The 26,232-nt window shown below is 39.2% G+C and overlaps 1 protein-coding gene across 1 annotated transcript in view; it reads right to left on the reverse strand.

Moving 5' to 3' along the window:
* The window catches only part of SPATS2 (spermatogenesis associated serine rich 2), a 143,184-nt gene that overhangs the window by 55,527 nt on the left and 61,425 nt on the right, over nucleotides 1-26,232 (reverse strand). The window contains exon 2 of the mRNA XM_004778874.3: nucleotides 17,441-17,712. Coding sequence (XP_004778931.1) covers nucleotides 17,441-17,465 — 25 coding nt within the window. The 5' untranslated portion in view covers nucleotides 17,466-17,712. The remainder of the gene's footprint in view (nucleotides 1-17,440; nucleotides 17,713-26,232) is intronic.

Genomic DNA, 26,232 nt, shown 5'->3' on the forward strand with positions numbered 1-26,232 from the left:
GGTTAATTTTTGAAAATGTTCTAGATGTACTTAAGTAATAAACAAGGGGCACCTGGGTGGCTCAGTGGGTTAAAGCCTCTGACTTCAGTTTGGGTCATGATCCCAGGGTCCTGGGATCGAGCCCCACGTCGAGCTCTCTGCTCAGCAGGAAGCCTGCTTTCCCCTCCCTCTCTCTCTGCCTGCCTCTCTGCCTACTTGTGATCTCTGTCTGTCAAATAAATAAATGAATCTTAAAAAAAAGAAGAAGAAGAAGTAATAAACAGGTGTCTGTCTGGGTGGCTCAGTCAGTTGGGTGTCCAACTCGATCTCAGTTCAGGTCTTGATCTCAGAGTCCTGAGTTCAAGGCCTACACTGGGTGGCTGGGCACGGATCTACTTAAAAAAAAGAAAAAGAAGAAGTAATAAACATATATACTTAATTGTTAGATATACTGTTCTAATTATGACAATTATATCACACTTGCTAGTCATGTCATTCAAATATCTTATATCTTTATTAATTCATCTGATTCTTTTACCAGTTATGGAGAGACCTGTATTAAAATCTCCTACTATAGGGGCACCTGGGTGGCCCAGTGGGTTAAAGCCTCTGGGTTAAAGCCTGAGCCGAAGCCTTTGCCTTCGGCTCAGGTCATGATCCCAGGGTCCTCGGATCGAGCCCCACATCAGGCTCTCTGCTTAGCAGGGAGCCTGCTTCCTCTTCTCTCTCTCTCTCTCTGCCTGCCTCTCTACCAAGTTGTGATCTCTATGTGTCAAATAAATAAAATCTTAAAAAAAAAATCTCCTACTATAATTATGTATTTCTCTCCCTTTAATTCTGTAAATCTTTGTTTTAAATCTGCTATTAGAGGGGTGCTTGGGTTGTTTAGTGTCTGCCTTTGGCTAGGGTCTTGATCCCAGAGTCCTGGGATCAAGCCCCGCTTTGCACTCCCTGCTCCACAGTGTTCACTTCTCCCTCCCCCTCTGCCCCTACCCCAACTTATGCACTCCCTCTCTCTCAAATAAACATTTTTAAAAAATCTAAATGTCATTAAAATTTTTTGCTAAATTAAATGGTTTATCATTTTGAAATGCCCCTCTTTTATCCCTAATCATGTTTGTTTTTTTTTTAAGATTTTATTTATTTATTTGACAGAGAGAGAGATCACAAGTAGGCAGAGAGGGAGAGACAGAGAAGCAGGTTCCCCACTGAGCAGAAAGCCCGATGTGGGGCTCGATCGCAGGACCCCGAGATCATGACCTGAGCTGAAGGCAGAGGCTTAACCCACTGAGCCACCCAGGGGCCCCCCTAAATCATGCTTTTTTGCTTAAAGTCTACTTTGGCTGAATATTAATATATCCACATTCAGAACAGTTTTCTTTTGTTTAGTCTCTATTTTTTTTTTTATTCTGGTAAAAAAAAAAAGCAAATTACAGCATAAAACTTACCATCTTAACTATTTCTAAGTGTATGTAGTTCAACAGTGTTAAATATGTTCATATTATTATAAAACTACTCTCCAGAACTTTTTCATCTTACAAAACTAAAAATCTGTATCTATTAAACTCCCCATATCCCATTATACCCCATAACCCCCAACTCCTAACAATCACCATTCTACTTTCTGTGACTTTGACTACTGAAGATACTTTCTATAAGTGGAATCATGTATTTGTATTTTTATGACTGGCTTATTTCACTTAGTATAATGGTTCTTAAGGTTTATCAATGTTGCAGCACATAGTGACTATTCTTTTTTTTTTTTAGATTTTATTTATTTGACAGGCAGAGATCACAAGTAGGCAGAGAGGCTGGCAGAGAGAGAGGAGAAAGCAGGCTCCCCACTGAGCAGATCACCTGATGCGGGGCTCAATCCCAGGATCCTGGGTTCATGACCTGAGCTGAAGGCAGAGGCTTTAACCCACTGAGCCACCCAGGCACCCTCATAGTGACTATTCTTTTAACACCTTCCCTGGAGATTATGACATCTATTTTTGACTTGCAAAATTCTAGTATTAATTGGCAGTTTTACCCCTCTTCCTTGATAAAGCAAGGGAGTTTATGCCCCTCCTAATTTTTATTTAAGATATTATTTGTTTATTTGCCAGAGAGAGAGAGAGCAAGAGAGCATGAGAGAGTACAAGCAGGGAGAGTGGCAGACAGAGGGAGAAGCAGGCTCCTTGCTGAGCAAGGAGCCCAATGTGGGATTGAGTCCCAGGACACTGGAATCATGACCTAAGCTGAAGACAGCTGCTTAACCAACTGAGCCACGCAGGTGTCCCTGCCCCTCCTAATTTATAGGCCATGACTACCATGTATATTAATTCTCTATGTGTTTTTTAAAAGTCATTTATTTGAAAAATAATGAGTCAGGGGAGGGGCAGAGGGAGAGAATCTTCAAGTAGACTTGCCACTCAGCAGGGAGCCCCATAGGACATGGGGCTTGATCTCACAGCCCATCAGATCATGACCTGAGCTGAAACCAAGAGTCGGACACTCACTCAACTAAGCTACCCAGGTGCCCCGATCATTCTCTATGTGTGTGTATGTGTGTGTTTATGAAACATGTATTTTAAATTATTTATTTGTGTATTTTTACAAGAAAGAGAGCACACACAAGCAAGAGAAGGGACAGAGGGAGAAGGAGACTCCTTTTGAGCAAGGGGGTCCTACGCAGGACTTGATCCCAGGACCCTGGGATCATGACCTGAGCCGAAGGCAGATGTTTAACTGACTGAGGCACCCAGGCTTAGTTTAAAAACTCTCCCTGTGTTTTTAAATCCTAATAAAACATTCTTGGGGTGCCTGGGTGGCTCAGACAGTTGGGCATCTGCCTTTGGCTGGGGTTATGATCTCCAGGTCCTGGGATCGAGCCCCACATTGGGCTCCTGGCTGGCTCATCAGGGAGCCTGTTTCTCCCTCTCCCTCTCTCTGTCTCTCTCTCAAATGAATAAATAAAACCTTTTTTAAAAGGTTTTTTGTTTTATACAGTCAATATTCATTGAGACCTGACTATGTATTTGTGGTTTGCACTGTTATTCATACATTCTTGCATCTCCAATCTTCCAACTGGGTCATCTTTCTTCCATATTCAGAATACCTTTAGGATTTTTTCAGTGGGGTTCCAATGGTGATGACTTCTTTTTGGTTTTGTTTTTGTGTTTTACGGTTTTTTAAAACTGTGCTTATTTTGCTTCATTCTAGAATGATATTTTCACTGTATATGATGCGTGTAGAATTGCAAACTGACAGTTATTTTTATTCAGACCTTTAAAGATATCCTCCCAATGTCCTCTGACTTCTATTGTTTCTGTAGAGAAGTTAGCTCTAGGTCTGACTTAGATCCTTTCAAAATTGTTTGTAAAGATTTTATTTAGTTACCTGACAGAGAGAGCACAAACAGGGGGAAGGGCAGGAGAGGGAGAGGTCGGCTCTCCTCTGACCAGGAAGTCCAATGCGAGGCTCCATCTCAGCCCCAGGATCATGACCTGAGCCAAAGGCAGACGCTTAACCAACTGAGCCACCCAGAAACCCTCAAAATTGTATATTTTCCTCCTCTGCCTGCTTTTAAGATTTTCTGTCTTTGTTTCCTAGAAATTTTACTATGATGTTCCTAAGTGTGTATTTCTTTATATTTATTCTGCTTGTGATTTGTAGCACTTTTTGAATCTGTGGCTTGACAGTTTTCATGAATTTTGGAAAGTTATCAACAATATTTCCTCAAATACTCTTCCTTATTCTTTTTCCTCTGGAGTTCCCATTACACATATGACATACCTAATCTCTGTTGCCTCTAAGTCTTTCACCTCCTCTTCTGTGTTTCCTAATCTTTTGAATTTCCATGCATGACTTAGGTCCTTCTAACTTAAAATGCAGTTCAGATTGTTCTCAGATACAATCAGTTTTCATTTTATTTTCTTTAAAAATTTTATTTTATCTTATTTAAAAGATTTTACTTATTTGACAGAGACCACAAGTAGGCAGAGAGGCAGGCAGAGAGAGGAAGGGGAGCAGGCTCCCTGCCGAGCAGAGAGCACGATGTGGGGCTCGATCCCAGGACCCCAAGATCATGACCTGAGCTGAAGGCAGAGGTTTTAACCCACTGAGCCACCCAGATGCCCCTAAAAATTTTATTTTTTTATTTGAAAGAGAGCGAGAGAGCACAGGCAGGGGGAGCAGCAGGCAGAGGGAGAGGGAGAAACAGACCCCCAGCTGAGCAGGGAGACCAATGTGAGAGTCCATTGCAGGACCCCAGGATCACTGCCCAAGCCAAAGGCAGATACTTAACCAACTGAGCCACCTAGGTACCCCCCTGTTTTTAAAACCATACACTGTGGGGTGCCTGGGTAGCTTAGTCAGTTAAGCAGCTGCCTTCGGCTCAGGTCATGATCACAGGGTCCTGGGATTGAGCCCCACATTGGGCTCCCTGCTCAGGAGAGAGTCTGCTTCTCCCTCACCCTCTGTCTGCACTCTGCCTACTTATGCTATCTGTCAAATAAATAAATAAAATCTTAAAAAAAAAAACAAACATACATTGAGTTCATAGTTTCAAATACTGTATTTTTCAGGTCTAAAATATGCATTACAAAATAGTTTGCCAGTTATCTGTTGAATTTCCCCAAGTTGTCTTTATTTCCTTGAATCTCTTAAGAATAGTTATTTTATTTTTGTATTTTTATTTTTTGAAGAATAGTTATTTTAAATCTGATAACTCTAATATTTAGATCTCCTGTGCATTTGTTCTATTGTCTAATGGTTCTTGTTCCATATTCTTACTGTTTCATCCCCTCATGTTTCTGATTTTTTTTTTATTGTGTACTAAACATTTAAAAAACTGATAATGAAAGTATCTGTGAGGATTTTCAGAGAGGATCTGTTTACTTGTACCAGGGTATCTATGTTACCTCAAAACAATTTCAGGTGTTGAAATAATTTGAAACTAAGTTGCAATTCCTACAAAGGTAAGTCTATTTCCACTCATCTTTACTACTAGGACTCAGTCTCTCTTGGGGTCCTATGCCAGAGTAAGGGGGTGGTTACTAGTCCCGCCTCACACCCCAGAAGGCCCTGAACATCAATCACTGTTCTCTTGGCTCCAGGAATTTGTCACCATTCAGCTTTTCAACTGCTCTATCCCATATGTTTCACCCAAGTAATTGCCTGTCTATGTTATTCTCCCTTCAAAATGTTTACTTTCCCTATCTTTGGTCTAATGGATTATTGCATGCACCAAATAAACCCTTCTGGACTACTTTTGGAAAATACATGTTTGAAAAATGTGTTTTTTGTTTTTGTTTTTGTAGTAAGCTCATAAATGAGCACTGTTAAGAAACAACTTAAATTGCTTCTAAGAATAACCTATTTTTTTTAGTTGCCCAGGGTAGAAAGATAAGCCACATTTAGTTACTTGTTTCCCACCTTTATATTAGATATTTTAGATATATTAGATATTTTACTCTTAAAAGGATAGAAAAAAGAGAGAAATGTGGCCAATTACTCCCAGTTACGTTTTGTAGAACAGTCAGCTAGAGCCTAAAATAAAATGTTCTTTTCGTTGAATTTCTAAAAAGAGATGACATTAAAAAAGTATATTAAGAGTAAATGACTTTCAACACAAAGAATGTGGCTGAGAACAATGAACCTTTTAGGGCCAAAGACTCGCTTTGGTTCTGTATTAGTTTCCCATGGCTGTTATAACAAATGAATCCAAACTTCGTGGCTCAAACAATAGAAATGTTTTCTGTCATAGTTCTAAAGCTTAGAAGGCCAAACCAGTTTCACTGGGCTGAAATCAAGGTAAAGGCAAGGCCACACACCCTCTGAAAGCTCTAGAGGAGAATGTGTTCCTTGCCTTTTCCAATTGCTGGCGGGTGTCGGCATTCCTTGGCTTGCCCTATCACCCCAGCCTCTGCCCTCATAGTTGTAATGCCCTCTCTTCTATCTGAAATCTCCTTCGGCCTCCCCCATGTAAGGATACGTGTGACTGCCATTTAGGACTCACCTGGATTATCCAGGATAAGCTCCCCATCTGAAGATTGTGACAGATGTAGCTACACCTGCGGTGAACATATAGCATTATATATAGTTTTCTAATCACTATGTTGTACACCTGAAACTAATGTAACAATGTGTATCAACTATACTTCAATTTAAAAAATTAATTAAAAAACAACTGAGGGGCACCTGGGTGGCTCAGTGGGTTAAAGCCTCTGCCTTCGCTTCAGGTCATGATCCCAGGGTCTTGGGATCGAGCCCCACATCGGGCTCTCTGCTCAGCGGGAGCCGGCTTCCTCTGCTCTCTCTGCCTGCCTCTCTGCCTACTGTGATTTCTGTCTGTCAAATAAATAAAATCTTTTTAAAAAAATGAAATATTTTTAAAACTATAAACTAACATAATTTGTTTCTAGACAATCTACAGTGTATCAAAGTGACAAGCTAGTTGTTAGAAAGACACACAAGAATAAAACCCAGTTCTTATAACAGACTCAAGAGTCTAATAGGCCAAGAGAAACAGGCATACAGTGCATGTTTATAGGTATCACAGATGAGGCGGGAGGCACAAAGAATAAAGAGGTCAGTTCTAACAGTTATCAACGTTCCTTTAAATTTAAAAATTCTATGATTTTATAAAAACAGTTTGTAGGAGCGCCTGGGTGGCTCAGTGGGCTAAGCCTCTGCCTTCAGCTCAGGTCATGATCTCATCCCATGCCTGGGATGGAGCCCCTCACCAGGCTCTCTGCTCACCAGGGAACCTGCTTCCTCCCCTCTCTCCCCCCCACCCCACCTCTCTGCCTACTTGTGATCTCTTTCTCTGTCAAATAAATAAATAAAATCTTTTAAAAATTTTTTAAATAGGGGCGCCTAGGTGGCTCAGTCGGTTATGTGGCTGCCTTCGGCTCAGGTCATGATCCCAGGATTCTGGGATCAAGCCCCACGTCGGGCTCTCTGTTCAGCAGGGAGCTTGCTTCCTTCCCCACCTCTCTCTCTCTCTGCCTGCCTCTCTGCCTACTTGTGTTCTTTATCTGTTTTTTAAAAATTTAAAAATAAAAACAGGTTGTAGCTCTTTAAAAGGAAGTTCTCATATCCATTAGGATAGCTATTTAAAAAAGCAAACAAACAGAAAACAAGTGTTGGAGAAGATGTAAACAAACTAGAACCCTGTGTACTGCTGGTGGTAATACAAAATGGTACACCTGCTACCAAAAACAAAATGGCAGTTCCTCACGAAATCAAACAGAATCACCATTAATCCAGAAATTCCACTTCTGGCTCTAAACCCAAAAGAAGCGAGAGCAGGGATTTTAAAAGCTATCTGTACAGCCATGTTCACAGCTGTATTATTTACAATAGTCAGAGAATGGAAACAGCCCAAGTGTCCAAGATAAATAAATAAAATGTGGTAATATATACAATGGAATATTATTCAGCTTTAAAAAGGAAGGAAATTCTGACACATGCTAACAACACGGATTAACTCTGAACACATTATCCTTAGTACAATAAGCCAGTCATAAAAGGACAAATACTGTATGATTCCACTTGTATGAGTTATCAAGAGTAGTCAAATTCACAGAAACAGAAAACAGGAAGTAGGATGGTAGTTCCCAGGGATTAGGATAAGGGAGAGTGGGAAGTTACTGTATAGAGGTTTTCAGTTTTGTGAAATAAAAAAAAAAGTTGGGGAGGGCAGAGGAAAGGAAGAGAGAAACATTTAGGTAGAGCTACATAAAGCAAAAAGCAGTGAAGCAATGAAGCTGTAGCACAGTACTGAGATAGAGAAACTGTTCATGCATGATCAACTATAAAATTTCAGACAGCTGTTTTAATGTTTCAGAGGTTTAAATATCAAATGTGAAAAGTATTTTGTAGCTGAATAGTTTCACAAGCGGGTAAAGAGGAAGAGAAAGAACTAAAGCGCAAAATGAAGTCAACAAAATAAGTACAATACTTGTGAACTTGCTCTTATCATTGTAACTTGATAAATATGGTTAGACACTGACAGGCAAACACAGTTTTTATATCTAGAAAAATATTAGCTAACCTGACTGTTGAAAAGAGTCTTTAAGTACCATCTCCAGAGATAAGATTTAAAAAAAAAAAAAAGATTTTTTTTTTAAATTTCCACAGTGATTCTGAGATATAGTCAAGTTTGAGAGAAGGAGATTACCTGACCAAAATCAGGGCTCCTAAAATTTTAAAAATTACATTCATTTGGTCTCATCCTTCTCTAGTCTCCAAAGACTTTGTAGGGAGAAAATCAGATCATTACTAATCTGTGAGAATCAGAACTAAACCTATTCCTAACCTTGGATTACTCCCAGAGTTGGTTTTCTTTTATCTAGTGTTGAATTCAGACAGCAGTCAGGAAAAGGTAAAAAGTTATATGTAATTATGCCACTATAAATTTGTATCATGAAACTAACAGGTTCCCAGATATCTGCTCTGGGTTTGTTAAAAAGATCTCTTATTTGGGGCGCCTGGGTGGCTCAGTGGGTTAAGCTGCTGCCTTCGGCTCAGGTCATGATCTCAGGGTCCTGGGATCGAGTCCCGCATCGGGCTCTCTGCTTGGCAGGGAGCCTGCTTCTCTCTCTCTCTCTCTGCCTGCCTCTCTGCCTGCTTGTGGTCTTTCTCTGTCAAATAAATAAATAAAATCTAAAAAAAATAGTAATAAAAAGTTCTCTTATTTGATTTTCAACATTTGGGTGCCCAACAAACAATTCAAGTAATCCAAGGGTAAGGCCCACAAAAGATTTTTGTCAGAAGCATTTCTTACATAATTAACTAGTAAGCCACATGAACCAGTAGGCTACTTAATGTCTAAAGACCTGTCTCCTGTTGCCACTATTTAATTCAGAGCTATTCAAACCACCAGGTATAAAGAACTAGTTGTTGATCTTACTGTTTTAATTTCTAATCTTTTGAGGACTAGTACTTTTATAAAATAATAAAACTAGGCTTAAGGGTGGTGGGAAGAGGTTGAGCAAGTCCTCTCCTTAAAACACAAATATTAAACTGAATAAAATTGTGGAAAACAGCTGTTTCAGGGCTCTGGAAATCAATCAAAGGCCACAACAAATTATTGAGAAACTGCTAGAGCCTTAAGTAAAAACAATGCAGTCTCTACCCTTCTAGACTAGGACTGCTCCCACTCATATCTCCAGCTCTGTGGAGGATAACAGCTTTACCAGGGCGGGGATTGCCAAAGCAGGCTAACTAGAGAGGACGAAGTTTTGCCCTAAAGTAGGCTAAAGTAGAGAACTCAGAAATCTTTTTTTAAAAAACCTGCTGCTTTGCCAGTCTGAAGTTGGAGTCTTGGTTCAGTGTGGTAAACAAACAGGAAATTTAACAGGGAAATCCTGGAAATGAAAGAACCATATAGAAAAGTAGATTAGTTCTCTACACATCCCTAGCTAAATGAGAAACCATGCCCATGCAGAGGGCAACCCAGGAAGCCAGTGGAAATTAAAAGTAAAAACAAAGTTAAGAACTGCCTGAAAGTATAGATTGCTCTAGGCAGTACTGACATTTTAAAAATGTTTATTCTTCTGATCCATGAGCATGGAATGCTCTTCCATCTTTTTGTGTCTTCTTCAGTTTCTTTCATAAGTGTTCTGTGGTTCCTCGAGTACAGATCCTTTACCTCTTTGGTTAGGCTTATTCCCAGGTATCTTATGGTTCTTGGTGTTATAGTAAGTGGAAGCAATTCTCTAATTTCCCTTTCTGTATTTTCACTGTTAGTGTGTAAGAAAACAACTGATTTCTGTGCATTGATTTTGTATCCTGCCACATTACTGAGTTGCTGTATGAGTTCTAGTAGTTTGGGGGTGGAGTCTTTTGGGTTTTCCATATAAAGTATCATGTCATCTGTGAAGAAAGAGAGTTTTGACTTCTTCTTTGACAATCTGAAATGCCATCCCAGTCAAAATTCCACTGGCATCTTTCAAAGAGCTGGAACAAACAATCCTAAAATTTGTATGGGACGAGAAGAGACCCCGAATTGCTAAGGAAATGTTGAAAAAGAAAAACAAAACTGGAGGTATCATGTTGCCTGATTTCAAGCTTTACTACAAAGCTGTGATCACCAAGACAGCATGGTACTGGCACAAAAACAGACACACAGACCAGTGGAACAGAGTAGAGAGCCCAGATATGGACCCTCAACTCTATGGTCAACTAATCTTCAACAAAGCAGGAAAAAATATATCGTGGAAAAAAGACAGTCTCTTCAATAAATGGTGCTGGGAAAATTGGACAGCCATGTGTAGAAGAATGAAACTTGGCCATTCTCTTACACCATACACAACGATAAACTCGAAGTGGATAAAAGACCTTCAACGTGAGGCAGGAATCTATCAAAATCCTAGGGGAGAATGTAGGCAGTAACCTCTTCAACATCAGCCACAACCACTTCTTTCAAGATATGTCTTCAAAGGCAAAGGAAACAAAAGCAAAAATGAACTTTTGGGACTTCATCAAGATCAAAAGCTTCTGCACAGCAAAGGAAACAGTTAACAAAACAAAGAGGCAACCACAGAATGGGAGAAGATATTCGCAAATGACAGTACAGACAAAGGGCTGATATCCAAGATCTATAAAGACCTCCTCAAACTCAACACACACAAAACAGATAATCACATCCAAAAAATGGGCAGAAGACATCAACAGACATTTCTCCAAAGAAGACATACAAAGAGCTAATGGACACATGAAAAATATTCATCATCATTAGCCATCAGGAAAATTCAAATCAAAACCACATTGAGAAATCACCTTACACCAGTAAGAATGGCCAAAATTAACAAGACAGTAAACAACAAGTGTTGGAAAGGATGTGAAGAAAGGGAAACCCTAATACATTGTTGGTGGGAATGCAAGTTGGTACAGTCACTTTGGAAAAGTGTGGAGATTCCTTAAGAAATTAAAAATAGAGCTACCCTATGACCTTGCAATTGCACTACTGGGTATTTACCCCAAAGATACAAATGTAGTGAAAAGAAGGGCCATATGTACCCCAAAGTTCATATCAGCAATGGCCACAGTCACCAAACTATGGAAAGAGCCAAGATGCCCTTCAACAGATGAATGGATAAGAAGATATGGTCCACATATACAATGGAGTATTATGCCTCCATCAGAAAGGATGAATACCCAACTTTATATCAACATGGATGGGACTGGAAGAGATTATGCTGAGTGAAATAAGTCAATCAAGAGAGTCCATTATCATATGGTTTCACTTACTTGTGGAGCATAAGGAATAACACAGAGGACATTGGGAGATGGAGAGGAGAAAAGAGTTGGGGGAAATTGGAGGGGGAGAAAAACCATGAGAGAGTGTGGACCCTGAGAAACAAACTGAGGGTTTTGGAGGAAAGGGGGTGGGAGGTACATGCCTGGTGGTGAGTATTATGGAGGGCATATATTGCATGGAGCCCAGGGTGTGATGCGTAAACAATGAATTTTGGAACACTGAAAAAAAATTAAATTAAATTAAATTTTTAAAAAAGAAAGAAAAGAACTGCCTGAACTTTGAATGTCCTCCTCAACCCACATGGTTCAATCAGCAGAGGATAAATGCTTATGCATTTGAGATATTTAGCAAAAGCTCAGTCCAAATCATTGGCTGACTAATAAACATTGCAGACACAGGGACAATCCCTAAAAGCAAAAATAAAAAATTAAGATTAAAATTAAAAAACTGTGCAGATATATTTGTGATGTACACATGGGACAGGTAGAGTGGCCGATGCCTCAGTTTATGTCCAGGCTAAGTATTATTTTTTTAATTAACATATAATGTATTATTTGCCCCAGGGATACAGGTCTGTGAATCATCACGCTTCCACATTTCACAGCACTCACCATAGCACATACCCTCCAACAATGTCCATCACCCAACCACCCTATCCCTACCCTCCCCAACCCCCAGCAGTTTTGTGAGATTAAGAGTCTCTTATGGTTTGTCTTCCTCCTGATCCCATCTTGTTTCATTTTTTCCTTCCCCCTTCCCCCACAATCCCCAGCCCTGCCTTCTCAAATTCCTCATATCAGAGATCATTGATAATTGTCTTTCTCTGACTGACTTATTTCACTTAGCATAATACCCTCTAGTTCCATCCATGGTTGCAAATGCAAGATTTCATTTCTTTTGATGGCTGATTATTTTTAAAATACCCTCAAGAAGATAAATTAAGAATGAGGAGTTAATATATTACCTTAATTATCCACTTAAAAAAAAAGCCAAGAAAGAAAGATTCATACATAGGAAAACCACCAATCAATAGAAACTGATACTGAAAGGGTCCACAAGTTGGTGGACTTAACCAACAAAAACTTCAAAACAACTAATAAAAATATATTCAAGGAATTTAAGGAAAACATAGTCATACTGACTTGACAAATACACAATCTCAACAGAGAAACAGAAACTATAAGATAAAACTAAAAAGAAATTCTAATTAAAAATATAATACCCAAATGAAAAATTCACCAGTTAGACTTAATAGCAAATTTGAGATAGCAGAAGAAAAAAAATCAGTGAACTTGAAAAGCAATCAAGAAGAATTAGACAACCTAAATAAAGGAAGAACACTATGAAAAAACAGTTTGCAGAAAAAAGAAAAATGGGGTGCCTGGGTGGCTCAGTCATTGAGCGTCTGCCTTCAGCCCAGGTCATGATCCCAGGGTCCTGGAATGGAGCCCTGAATCAGGCTCCCTGCTCAGTGCGAACCCTGCTTCTCCTTCTCCCTCTTCCTCTGCCCCTGCTCCCCCTGTTTGTGTCTTTCTCTGTCAAATAAATAAAATCTTGAAAAAATGAGAGAGAGGGGCGCCTGGGTGGCTCAGTTGGTTAAAAAAGAGAGAGAGAGAGAGAGAGAGAGAGAAAGAAAGAAAGAAAGAAAGAGAAGAAAAATGATCTTCAGTCACCTGTGGGATAACATTAACCTTACCAATACACACATCAGAGGATTCCTAGTAGGGGAGGAAAGAGGGAAAGGAGCAGGAAAAAAAATTTTTTGATGAAATAATGGCAAACATTTGATGAAATTCCCAAGAAATCCATACCAAATAGCATCAGTCAAACTGCTAAAGATAAAGAGAACAACAAGAAAACAATGAGAAAAAAGGACTCATCGCAATGGAGGAACAATATGACATATTCAGTGGAAAAGTGCTGAATTCTATAGCCAGCAAAACTATCCTTCAGAAATGAAGGCAAAATAAAGACACCCAGATTAAAAAAAGAAATAGAGTCTGAAAGAATCCACTCCTGTCAGACTTGTATATAAGAAAAACTAAATTCTTCAGGCTAAAAGGAAATAAAACCAGACACTAACTCAAATCCAGAGAAAGGTATTAAAAGTACTCAAAATGGTAAATATTTGGTAACTGTAAAGACTACATATATATTTATCTCTTTTGTCCAAATTTTTCCAAAAAGTATAATATTGTTTAAAACAATAATTATAACAACATATTGTGGTTATATATGGATGTGATATATGTGAAATAATAGTACAAAAGCAGGGGAGAGGAAACAAGGCTATATTGGAACAAAGCTACTATATCTTATGGGTATTTTTTTAAAGCTTTTTTTAAAAAATTATTTTATTTATTTTTTTATTTGACAGAGATCATAAGTAGGCAGGGAGGCAGGCAGAGAGAGAGAGAGGAGGAAGCAGGCTCCCCGCTGAGCAGAAAGCCTGATGTGGGGCTCCATCCCAGGACCCTGAGATCATGACCTGAGCCGAAGGCTGAGGCTTTAACCCACTGAGCCACCCAGGCGCCCCTCTTATAGGTATTAAGTCAGTATTAACCGGAAGTAGCTTGTGCCGAGTTAAAGATGCATACTGCAATCCTAGAGCAACCACTAATAAAATAACTATTTAAGAAACAGCTTTGGGGCGCCTGGGTGGCTCAGAGGGTTAAGCTTCTGCCTTCAGCTTGGGTCATGATCTCAGGGTCCTGGGATCGAGCCCTGCATCAGGTTCTCTGCTCAGCGGGGAGCCTGCTTCTCCCTCTCTCTGCCTACTTGTGATTTCTGTCAAATAAATAAATAAAATCTTAAAAAAAAAAAGAAATAGCTATAAAAGGAAGGAAGGGAGGAACGAAGGAAGGGAGGCTTTAAAAAAAATCAGAGGAATAGGGGCGCCTATTCAGTGGCTCAGTCAGTTAAACATCCACCTTTGGCTCAGGTCATGATCCCAGAGTCCTGGGATCAAGCCCTGTATCAGGCTCCTTGCTCAGCGGGGATCCTGCTTCTCCCTCTCCCTCTGCCATTCCTCCCTCCCCGGCCTGTGCTTTCTCTCTCTCTCAAATGAATAAAAAAAATCTTTTTTAAAAATCAGAGGAATTAATACACTAAGAAGAATAAAATTATATAAATGTAAGTATATACTAAAAATACATTAAAAAGAAGGCAATAAAACAGTAGCAGAGGAACAAAAAAATAAGATGTAGAGAACAGCAAATAGCAGGGATAAACCCAATCATGCTGATAAATACATTAAATGTTGAATGGAAAGGGTATAAAAATGATAATTTCTGAAAATAGTAAGTATAAGAGTTAGAACTACTATATTAATATCAGAAAAATTAAAACTTCAAAGATATATTCCCAGAGACAAAGAATATTTCATAAGAAAATCAATCTATCAAGATAAAAATTATAAATGTATATACTTAATAAGAGTACCCAAATATGTAAATTAAAAACTGACAAAACAGAAACAAAAAATACATAATTCAACAATTGTAGCTGAATATTCAATACTTTTCTCTTAGTAAAGGACAAAACAATTAAACAAAAAGTTAGGATATAGATGACTTACATCATGATCACCCAGCTTGATCTAACATATATAGAACACTCTCCCAACAATAGATCAATACACATTCTTTTCAAGCATACATGTAACCTTCCAGGATAAATCATATACCAGAAAAATACATCACAAGAACAGAAAACTACAGACTGATATCCCTCATGAATGTAAGTTTTAAAAATTTGTACCAAAATATTAGCAAAGAGAAACCAGTAACATAAAAAATGACCAAATAGGATTTACTTATTTTATTCATAAGAGACAGAAAGAGAGAGAGAGAGAGGCAGAGGCAGAGGCAGAGGGAGAAGAAGGCTCCCCACAGAGCAAGGAGCCCAATGTGGGACTTGATCCCAGGACCCTGGGATCAGGACCTGAACCAAAGGCAAACACTTAACCGCCTGAGCCACCCATGTGCCCCCCAAATGGGATTTATCCCAGGAATGCAGAATTGTTTATCCCCTTTAAAATTAATTTTCTATATTAATAAAGGACAAAAATCACATGATTATATTAATAGACCAGGGTTTCCTCAGCAGTATTGACTTTTGGATCAGGCAATTCTTTGCTGTGGAGGGCTGTCGTGTGCACTGCAGATGTGTAGAGCACCTGGGGCTAGACCCACTAGACACCAGTAGCACCTTGCCCCACCAAGTTGGGACCTCCACAAATGTCTCCAGACATTGGCAAATATTCCCCAAGGGGCAAAATCATCCCTATTTGAGGAGGACTGAAATAAATGCAGAAAAAACATTTGACAAAAATCCCAACACCCCAGTCATGTAAAAATTCAGCAAAACAGGAATAGAAAGGAACTTCCTCAAACTGATAAAGGGCATCTATGAAAACTCTACAACAAACATCGTACTTAACAGTGAGAGACTAAATGCTTCTCTCCACACTTTTATAAGTACTTTGTACTTTTTTTGTTCAACTACATTATACATACAGCTTTATCTCAGCGAAAGTCCTAACAACAAATAAACTTTCTTTTGTTTCCAACTACATGTAAATCCAGACTATGTTCAATCAAAATTTGTTAGCACTTAATGCCTATGATATGGTCAAAATTTCAAATTCATTTTATATAAAGTAATTAAATACCAATTACAAAAAGCAAAGAATCCTTCTTACAGCTCTGGCAATACAGACACAAATTAAAGACTCTAGTTTTAACAAGGTTGAAGCATTCTGCTGAAGTCAACCTTTTAATGAAAAATTAAGTGCTAAACTTCTTAGATGAAATTGTTTTATCTTAAAGTCTGGAGTCCTATTTTTACTATAGTATTTCTCATTTCTGGAGGAAAACAGGTAATGTTTCGAATGTAACTGGGAAGAAAGCAAACTGAATCACGAGGATTAAGAAAAAACAAACTTTGGTTATAAAAACTTTTTAGTTGATAATCTCATTCTATAAAATAGTTCTCTAGTAATGTAAGCACTCCTTAGAACTCAGATTCCGTTTATACATATTTACTATACAATGAGTACAGTAACTACATACTTTCAAAACCACAAGCAGCTCTGTCTGGTATGTTATTTTCTTAAAATGGGGTTTGTGAGTTACCAAGTCACAATTAAGTTTAAAAGCATTTCCCTTCATATTAACACATGACACCTGGATCTACACCAGGGCTTTGAATTAAAGAACATTAACTTTAAATTGAAAACTAAATTCAATGAAGGGGAAAAAAAGCCAGGATAGCTCTGGTCATTCTTTTTTTTTTTTTTTTTTTAAAGATTTTATTTATTTATTTGACAGACAAATCACAAGGAAGCAGAGAGGCAGGCAGAGAGAGAGACGGGTAAGCAGGCTCCCTGCTGAGCAGAGATCCCGATGTGGGGCTCTATTTCAGGACCCTGAGATCATGACCTGAGCTGAAGGCAGAGGCTTAACCCACTGAGCCACCCAGGTGCCCCGCTCTGGTCATTCTTTTAACAAATATATTCCAGTTATGTATAATAGTTCAAGTGCTACTGCTTAATTTGTCCCTTTGCATTTTTGCAGCTATCTAAAAAAGGTGAAAAAGTGATTTTATAATCTTTATTGTCTTTGCCCCTCTTGAAACTATTCTTGGTATTTCTTAATTCCTTGTATCTTATATTTCACTTTAGACAAGAAGCTAGAGTAATAATCCCGGAAGGAAAGCTAAAGAAGGAATTGAAAACTGGAAACATTTACTCTTACTTCATTTCCTGTCTCCAATGAAAAAAACATCAACTCACAGGATATAAAATATCCTGCAGTAAGTTATCTCCCACCATGCCCCCAACATATGTTCATACCCCAGAGAGTGTATTTTCTGGATGCAGTTGGCTTTCCTGTAAATATATTGTAATTTAGTTCGTTTATAAAAGGAGAAAAGCAACTGTTATATGAATTAGCTCCCAAAGTAGTAACACACAAAACTACAATCTAATATCCACAACATAGATAATTAAAGAGACAACAGATAAAGTTGTGAATGTTCTAAAATTAATTGCAGTCGAGACAAAGAGATAAATTATACCTATCAGTAGTACCACACTGGGTAAGGGAAAATGTAACTGTTCAAAACACATTAAAGAGAACCTTTTAAAAATATACAGATCATTATTTCACAACTATGCTTTTAACAATTTATGCCCACACGTAATCTTACCCTTCTGGTTTTGTTTCCTAGACATTGTGGTTTCTTTCTTTGATCTCAAAAACTACAGATGGAAGTATCCTTGTGCCTTGTCTGGGTTCTGACCGTAGTTATCTCTGATTTAAAAGTAGGCAACGGAAGTCTGCAGTTGGAGGTGATCAATACCAAATCGTGGTTATCGGAGATTCTGCTCACTAGCTGTTGATCTCCTTTCCTTCTCTTCTATGAACTTCTTGTCAGGAAATATCATTGCAGATATTCATGTCGCTTTCCCCAGGGAGATTCTGGAGGGAAAACACACAAATACATTCACTATTATAGTAACAGCTATCTGGATAAAATTCCTAACAGATACCCACAGGTTTTACTTTGTGTTTTTTCTAAACAAAACTAGCTCTTAAAACAAAAGTTCTCTAGAAAGAATGTAGTCATAAAAAACAATATTTTGCTCCATAAGAAACTTTAATCTTAGAGAAAGAGACCCAACCAAGAAAACTCTGAACTATGGAGAACAAACTGCCAGTTACCAGAGGGGAGGTTGGTGGGAGATGGATGAAATAGAGGATGGGGATTAAGGAGGGCACTTGTGATCAGCGCCGTGTGTGGTATGAAACTGCTGCGTCACTCTATCATACATCTGAAACTAATGTGACAGGGTATGTTAACTATACTGTAGTTAAAAGAAAAAGAAACTTTATGGGCGCCTGGGTGGCTCAGTGGGTTAAGCCTCTGCCTTTGGCTCAGGTCATGGTCTCAGGGGGCCTTTGGCTCAGGTCATGGTCTCAGGGTCCTGGGATCAAGGCCACAACCAGCTCTGTGCTCAGTGGGGAGCTTGCTTCCCCCCCACTCTCTGCCTGTGTCTCTGCCTACTTGTGATCCCTCTCTGTTAAATAAATAAATGAAATGTTTAAAAAAAAAAAAAGAAACTTTAATCTTAAAATCAGACCATCTTCTTAGTGCAGAAAGAAGTTGTCTTACTCTTATCTTTTGTATCTATCTCAAAAATCTTACTACCGCTTATCACTCCCTAATAAGATCTTTCTTACCACCTGCCCTTCCTGCCCAAATCAAGGGTCTTTTTTCTGCCTCTAGGATTTCCTGTATCTAACCTCGCTTCATGTTTTCCAGCTCAAATACACTGCAAGAAAACTAGGGAAGGGGGGTGGGTGAATGGGGAAAGCACAAAGGAATTTTAATAAGAAAAACTGGAAACAGCAAAATTTCAATTAGTCAATAGTGCAGGAAGCAAGTTGTAAAGATACAAATGCCATTTTTTCCCATATATTACTGAACTTTAAAAAATACATGACCAAGATTTCTAGGTAAAGAAAGAATGATCAAAGGACTCATATCTGGACACCTGATAGAAAAAACATTTTACAAGCTGCAACCCAAGAAGGAAATGAGAGCAACCTTATGTAGAATACTTTCCAATACGAATGGAGGAGAATAAAGGAATAAATAGACAGTCCTGGTAAAGTTAAAAAAGAAAAAATCCACCAAGAATAAGAGCCTCCATGGATATATAGAATAGATTGGTGGTTATCTGAGGCAGGGGTAGTAGAAAAAATGGGTAAAAGGGGTGAAACAATTCTAATTTCCAGTTATAAATGAATAAGTCACAGGGATGTCACATACAGCAAGGCGACTAGTTCATACCATATTCCATATTTAAAAGTAGCTAGGAAAGTGGATCTTGAAAGTTCTCAACACAATAAAAAAAAATTTGTATAGTGAGAAATTTTAACTGGACTAACTGTGGTAATAATTTTGCAATATATACAAATATTGAGTTATTAGATTTTACATCTGAAACTAATATGTTATCAATCATATTCCAAGAGTAAGATCCTCTACAAACCACTATGGGACTTGAGGAAAGACTGGCTGAACCTCTGCGGCTATCTTTTGGAGAACTAAGCCAAATTGGGAGAATCAGCCAAAGCCTATGGAATTAGATGGAATTTACCACTGGATGGAGTGGATCTGATAGAAAATACTTTATGAAATTTTATTTAATTTAAGGTTTTATTTATTTATTTGAGAGAGGGAGAAAGAGAGACAGAGAACAAGTGGGCGGAGGGGCAGAAGAAAAAGAAGAAGCCTGCTAGGCCAGGCTCCATCCCAGGACCCTGAGATCATGACCCGAACTGAAGGCAGACGCTTCACCAAATGAGCCACCCAGGTACCCCAACACTTTATGAGATTTTAGAAGAAAGAACAGAATTTAGATAGATCTACCACAAAGGATTAAATTCCTCAATGGCAAGCTCCTCTCTACCCTCATGTCCTCAGCTTAAAGAAAAGAGAATGAAGGGCACCTGGGTGGCTCAGTCGGTTAAGTGTTCGTCTCTTGACCTCAGTTCAGGCCTTGATCTTAGGATTGTGAGTTCAATCCCTGCACTGGGCTGTATGCTGGGCATGGAGCCCCCCCAAAAAAGATAAAAATTGAATGGAGGGGAGGAAAGCCTTCAGAAGAAAAAAAGAGATTGCAATGAGAAAATAATATTAGAGGATTAAAATGATCCAATCTGAGCATAATTAGAATCAATATAACGAATTCAAAAAATATAGAACTCAATAAAAGGAACAAAAAAAGCATTCACAGATACGAAATTCCCTTGAAATAAGCAATCTGAATCTGTTCACTAGCCCCCCTCCAATCTACCAGAAGGAACTGGACCACTTCTCACTACCTCTCCTGCTACTACCCTCATCTAAGCCACAATCATTTCTCCCTTGCATTGCTATAATCAGGACTATAATGGTCTCTTAACTAGCATCCTGAGTCTTCTATCCTGCCATGCTTCAGCTTCCATTTCACTAAAGCTGCTTTTAAAATGATAAGACGAGGGACGCCTGGGTGGCTTGGTTGGTTGAGCCGCTGCCTTCGGCTCAGGTCATGATTCCAGGGTCCTGGGATCGAGTCCCGCATCGGGCTCCTTGCTCGGCGGGGAGCCTGCTTCTCTCGCTGCCTCTGCCTGCCTCTCTGCCTGCTTGTGTGTACTCTTTCTCTCTATCTCTGGCAAATAAATAAAATCTTTAAAAAAAAAATAAAATGATAAGACGAACTGTCTCAACTCTGCTACTCAAAGCAGATCTGCTCAGCAGCTCATTTCATTCAGAGTAAAAGCCAGTGGCCTAAAAGGGCTTATCTGCCTCTCTTTACCTGTCTGACGTAATTTCCCACTACTCTCCCCCTCAGGTACTCCATTCTAGCCATACTGGCCTCTTCACTGTCCCTTTTATACCCTAAATATACTCTCACCTTCAGGCCCTTAAAGTGTTCCCTCTGCCAGGAACGTTCATCTTTAGATAGCTACATGAAATAATTCCTCACCTCTTTCATGTCTTTTCTCAAAGCTACTTTCTCTGTGGCTATTCATGAAGACCTACTGAATTTGGGGTAAGAAGAGCAGGACTCTCTGGCATTATTGCCCAAGGCTGTTACCATCACCCCCAGGTCAGTGGGAAAGGTAGTTCTACAAAGTAGTGAAAGCCATAAAAACCAGCCGCCTCAGTCACAGAGAGGGCTGACTTGCCTTGAAGCAAAGCACAGAAAGCCATACCCATCATCATGATCAGTAACAACGTGTCTTCTTGGTGGCAAATGAACAAGCAAGACAAGGGACCTGAGGATGCTGTCATAGTTGCAATGGATCAGCAGACTAGACAGAATTGAAAGGGAAATCTGGAAAAAGGCTATAAAGGATAAGTGCTCACCATACATACTATAGAGACCAGAGAGGACCCACAAGGAGCCTGCAAAAAGATGAAGAAAAAACATGAGAGGGCCCAGTGGAAAGTACAAGTTTGAGCAGACTTTTAAATAAATGTCTGAATTTTGAAGGAACTCCCCTTCACACTCAAAGATCTACTGGCAGAAAGTGGAAACCCTACTAGTTCAATGTGCTTAGCACAATCTTTGAGAAGTGGCTAACTGACGATTAAGCTATACAGATACAGGTGTGATTCCAGGAAGACAGACTTAAAAATAAAAACAAATTAAAAAGCCACAAAACACTAAGCAGGTATTAGCAGCCACACACTCTGGAAAAACATTCCACAGATTTAGTCCAGGCAACAAAACAAAACAAACCTCCAAAGGAAAAGCAAATCAAAATCCAAAGTCGCTACAACATATTATGTAAAAGTTCTAGTTTCGGGGCGCCTGGGTGGCTCAGTGGGTTAAAGCCTCTGCCTTCGCCTCAGGTCGTGATCCCAGGGTCCTGGGATCAAGCCCCACATCAGGCTCTCTGCTCTGCAGGGGGCCTGCTTCCTCCTCTTTCTCTGCCTGCCTCTCTGCCTACTTGTGATCTCTGTCAAATAAATAAATAAAATCTTAAAAAAAAAAAAAAAAAGGTCTAGTTTCAACAAAAACTTATGAGACATGTAAAGATGCAGGAAAGTATGGCCCAAACTGAAGAGGGGAAAAAAAACAGTCATGGAATTGAAAAGGCCTCTGAGTAGGTCCAAATGCCAAACTAAACAAACAACCAACCAGCTTTAAAGGACTAAAGAAAAATATAAAGACAATGCCTCAAACAAACCAAAAATGTCAACAAGAAGATAGAAATCAGGGGCACTTGGGTGGCTCGGTGGGTTAAAGCCTTTGCCTCCGGCTCAGGTCATGATCCCAGGGTCCTGGGATTGAGCCCCTCGTCTGGATCCCTGCTCAGTGGGGCGCCTGCTTCTCCCTCTTCCGCTCCCCCCTGCTTGTGTTCCCTCTCTCACTGTCTCTCTCTCTCTCTCTGTCAATTAAATAAATAAATAAAATCTTTTAAAAGGGGGGGGGCGGTTCTTTGGCTGGAGTTCAGAAAGATGTATCTGAGAAGGGTGCCTGGGTGGCTTAGTCAGTTAAGCCTTGGACTCTTGATTTTGGCTCATGTCATGATCTTAGAATGGTGAGGCTGGGCCCCATATCGGGCTCTGCACTCGCTGGGAGTTGGCTTGAGATTCTCTCCTCCTCTTTCCATTCCTCCCCGGCTCCCATGCACTCTCTCTCAAATAAATAAATAAGATCTTTAAGAATAAAAAAGAGAAAGATAACATCTGAGAAATGTGAAAGAAGGAAACTTCAGAGAGATCTGAAGTATAAAAGGAATCTGACCTATCATTTCTGGCTTTGAAAGGGACCATGAGGCTTGAAGTGCGGATGGCCCCTAGAGCTCTTCAGCAGATGAATGGATAAGGAAGATGTGGTTCATACATACAATGGACTATTACTCAGTCATCAGAAAGGATGAATACCTACACGGCTAGAACTGGAGAGTATCATGCTAAATGAAATCAATCAGAGAAAAAGAGTTAGCATATGCTTTCACTAATATATGGAATATAAGGAATAGCACAAAGGACCACAGGGGAAGGGAGGAAAACTGAAGGGGAAGAGATCTGAGAGGGAGACAAGCCATGAGAGACTCTTGACTCCAGGAAACAAACTGAGGGTTACTGAAGGGAGGTGGCTGGGGGAATAGGGTACCTGGGTGATGGACATTAAGGAGGGCACATGATCTGACAAGCACTGGGTGTTATGCAACTAATGAATCATCAAACACCAATTATGTACTATACATTGGCTATTTGAATTTAAATTTAAAAAGGGGGGGGTGTTAAGTGAAAAAAAAAAAAAAAAAGAATGACACTGGGGCCAAGAGCCAGCAGGGAAACAGTACTACAACCTCAGCCCTACAACCATACGAAACTGAATTCTGCCAACAGTCTGAATAAACCTGTGGGGTTGGGGGGGGGCACCATCTCTTCAGAAAAGCCTAGAACAATAGTTCCTGACACTCCCATTCCCTTACCCTGTCCTATTTTTTCTATACCTTATTACTACCTAGCATATAAATTATTTCTTTATTGTCCTTCTTCCCCAATAGAATGTAAACTGCTTGATGACTACAACTCTTACTATCTTGATCATTCTTTTTTTTTTTTAACGATTTTATTATTAATTTGTCAGAGAGCGAGAACAAAAGCAGGGGGAGTGGCAGGCAGAGGGAGAAGCAGGCTTCCTGCTGAGCAAGCAGCCTGATAAGGGACCCAAGCCCAGTCATGAGCCAAAGGCAGATGCTTAACCAAATGAAATACAGATTGTTACAAAAATCTGTCAACAGGGGCGCCTGGGTGGCTCAGTGGGTTAAGCCGCTGCCTTCGGCTCAGGTCATGATCTCGGGGTCCTGGGATCGAGCCCCACATCGGGCTCTCTGCTCAGCAGGGAGCTTGCTTCCCTCTCTCTCTCTCTCTCTCTGCCTGCCTCTCCGTCTACTTGTGATTTCTCTCTGTCAAATAAATAAATAAAATCTTTAAAAAAAAAAAAAAAATCTGTCAACAAAACCAGGAGAAAAGGGAGGACAAGCACCCCTGAAAAGACTAAAAAGTCAGTATAACCATGTTATTCAGAAATATGGAGGTTAATACCAAAAGAAATGCTAATGAATATCCATGGAAAGCTAGAAATGGGAATGGGCTGGAGAGAGAGGTAGGGACTGTCTTTTAAAATTATTATTATTGGGGCGTCTGGGTGGCTCAGTGGGTTAAGCCTCTACCTTCGGCTCAGGTCATGATCCCAGGGGCCTGGGATCGAGTCCCGCATAGGGCTCTCTGCTCAGCAGGGAGCCTGCTTCTCCTCATCTCTCTCTCTGTCTGTATCTCTGCCTATTTGTGATCTCTCTCTCTGTCAAATAAATAAATAAAATCTTTAAAAAAAATTAAAATTATTATTATTGTTATACTAAAATATATTGTTAAATGAATGTGATGGAGAAAACTATATTTAAACTGTGTTGCATATAAATAAATATTGTATATCTGAAAGGATAAAAAGAAAGTTGCAACAGTGATGAACCACTGAAGAATGGAAACTGAAAAAAATAGGAAACTAAGAATTTTCAAATATACTTTTTAATATTTTGACACTGTAACAGTATAAACAGATCTCTTTGAAAATTTTTAATCCCTTTTTTTAATGACCCCTTTCCAAGAAATTAAATCAAAGCTGAAAACTCTCAGTTTTAAATATTTATTTCAAATCAGTAACCCCATAAACAGGTTCAAGAAAAAAATGTCAAGGAGCACCTCGGTGGTGTAGTTGGTTAAGCAGCAGACTCTTGATTTTACCTCAAGTCATTATCTCAGGGTCATGGGATCAAGTCCTGAATTTGGCTCTCCGCTCAGCATGGAGTCCACTTGGGATACTCTCTCTCCCCCTCTCCCTCTACTCTTTTCCCCACTTTCATGCTCTCTTTCTCTCTCTAAAAAATTAACAAATAAAATCTAAAAAAAGAAAAAGAAAAGTGAAATGTGTCAAAAAAGAACCTACAAACAGGGACGCCTGGGTGGCTCAGTTGGCCTTTTACTCAGGTCATGATCCTAGCATCCTGGGATTGAGTCCCACATCGGGCTCCTTGCTCAGCAGGGAGCCTGCTTCTCCCTCTGCCACTCTGTCTGCCTGTGCACTCACTCTCTCTGTCTCTGACAAATAAATAAATAAAATCTTTAAAAAAAAAAAAAAGAACCTACCAACACTAACTCTCTAGAGCTGCATAATGATAATGAACCAAAAACAAGAAAATGGGAAGTTTCAAACAAAAACATTTTTTCTGATTTTTAAAGGGTTTTGGATGCAAGAAAGTAACCTTTTCCACAATGTCATGAGTTTGCCAATGAATGTCATTCCCATTAGCTTTATAAATGAATATGAAAAAGGAGACCCAAAATAATACACTAATACATTCTAAAAAATAATTAAAAACAAAGATGATATCTTCAGGTCAAAAATGTGAATGTAAGACCTCTCTGTAAGTCTGTTTTCTTAACAAATGTCTATTCATTGGCACTAACTTTCTAATCAATATGCCACTCTAATCTAAAAACTCTCCCATAATTATAAGGCCTGATCACCATAAATTTTACTTTGGAAAATGAACTTTTCATTTAGAAAAACAGGTAAATTCTTTAAAAAAAAATTAAAACCTCGATTTGGAATAACACAGAATTGGATACTGGAATAAAACAGAATTTCTGGAAGTTTATTTTAAATTTATTTATTTAAGTAATCTCTATACCCAATGTGGGGCTCAAACACATGACCCTGAGATCAAGAGCTGCATGCTCTTCCAACTAGCAGGCATCTCAAATTTTTGGAAATGCAAAATACATTCTGAGTGGAAAATCAGAAACCATGTGATACCACAACTCCTCTTTACTACTATTAAAAGACATAGGACCCTCCAAATTGCATGACATTAGTCATCCGTGGCAGCTGTTTAAGTGTGGGAGTAGACAGGACTTGAAAGGAGTAGAGTAAGAATACATATCTGTTTATCTCTTCCCATTTCACTGCTAGCTGGGTGGTTAAGAGTTGTCTGTACTCTCCTCCTCATGCAGGTGGCTGTAACCCAAACTCAATCAAGCCAAATTATTCTCAGCTGTATAAATTCTTCAGTAATGGTTTTAAACAATACTGATCATTTCATCCGCACCCCACCTCCAACACAGAAACTCCATTTCTCCCATCTCCCCAAAGCACAGATGTGCAAGTAGCTCAAGGGAACAGAGGCAGCTATTAAGCAAAAACAAAACAAGGCAATTAAGGGCAACTTTATTCACTGATTCTAATCCATAAAAGGAGATTCCATGCATATAGAAAAAGTAATTTCTAACACCCTTGCTAACTTAAAAAATACATTAACTGACCAATTAATAAGTATTTAACATGAATTACTATGTGCTCATACTTGAAATAAAAAATTATGAAATACGGACTATTATTCAGGAAATTTGACACATGCTACAACATG

Source organism: Mustela putorius, unplaced genomic scaffold, assembly GCF_011764305.1.
Source record: "Mustela putorius furo isolate JIRA1106 unplaced genomic scaffold, ASM1176430v1.1 tig00537227_pilon_pilon_pilon, whole genome shotgun sequence".
Taxonomy (NCBI): domain Eukaryota; kingdom Metazoa; phylum Chordata; class Mammalia; order Carnivora; family Mustelidae; genus Mustela; species Mustela putorius.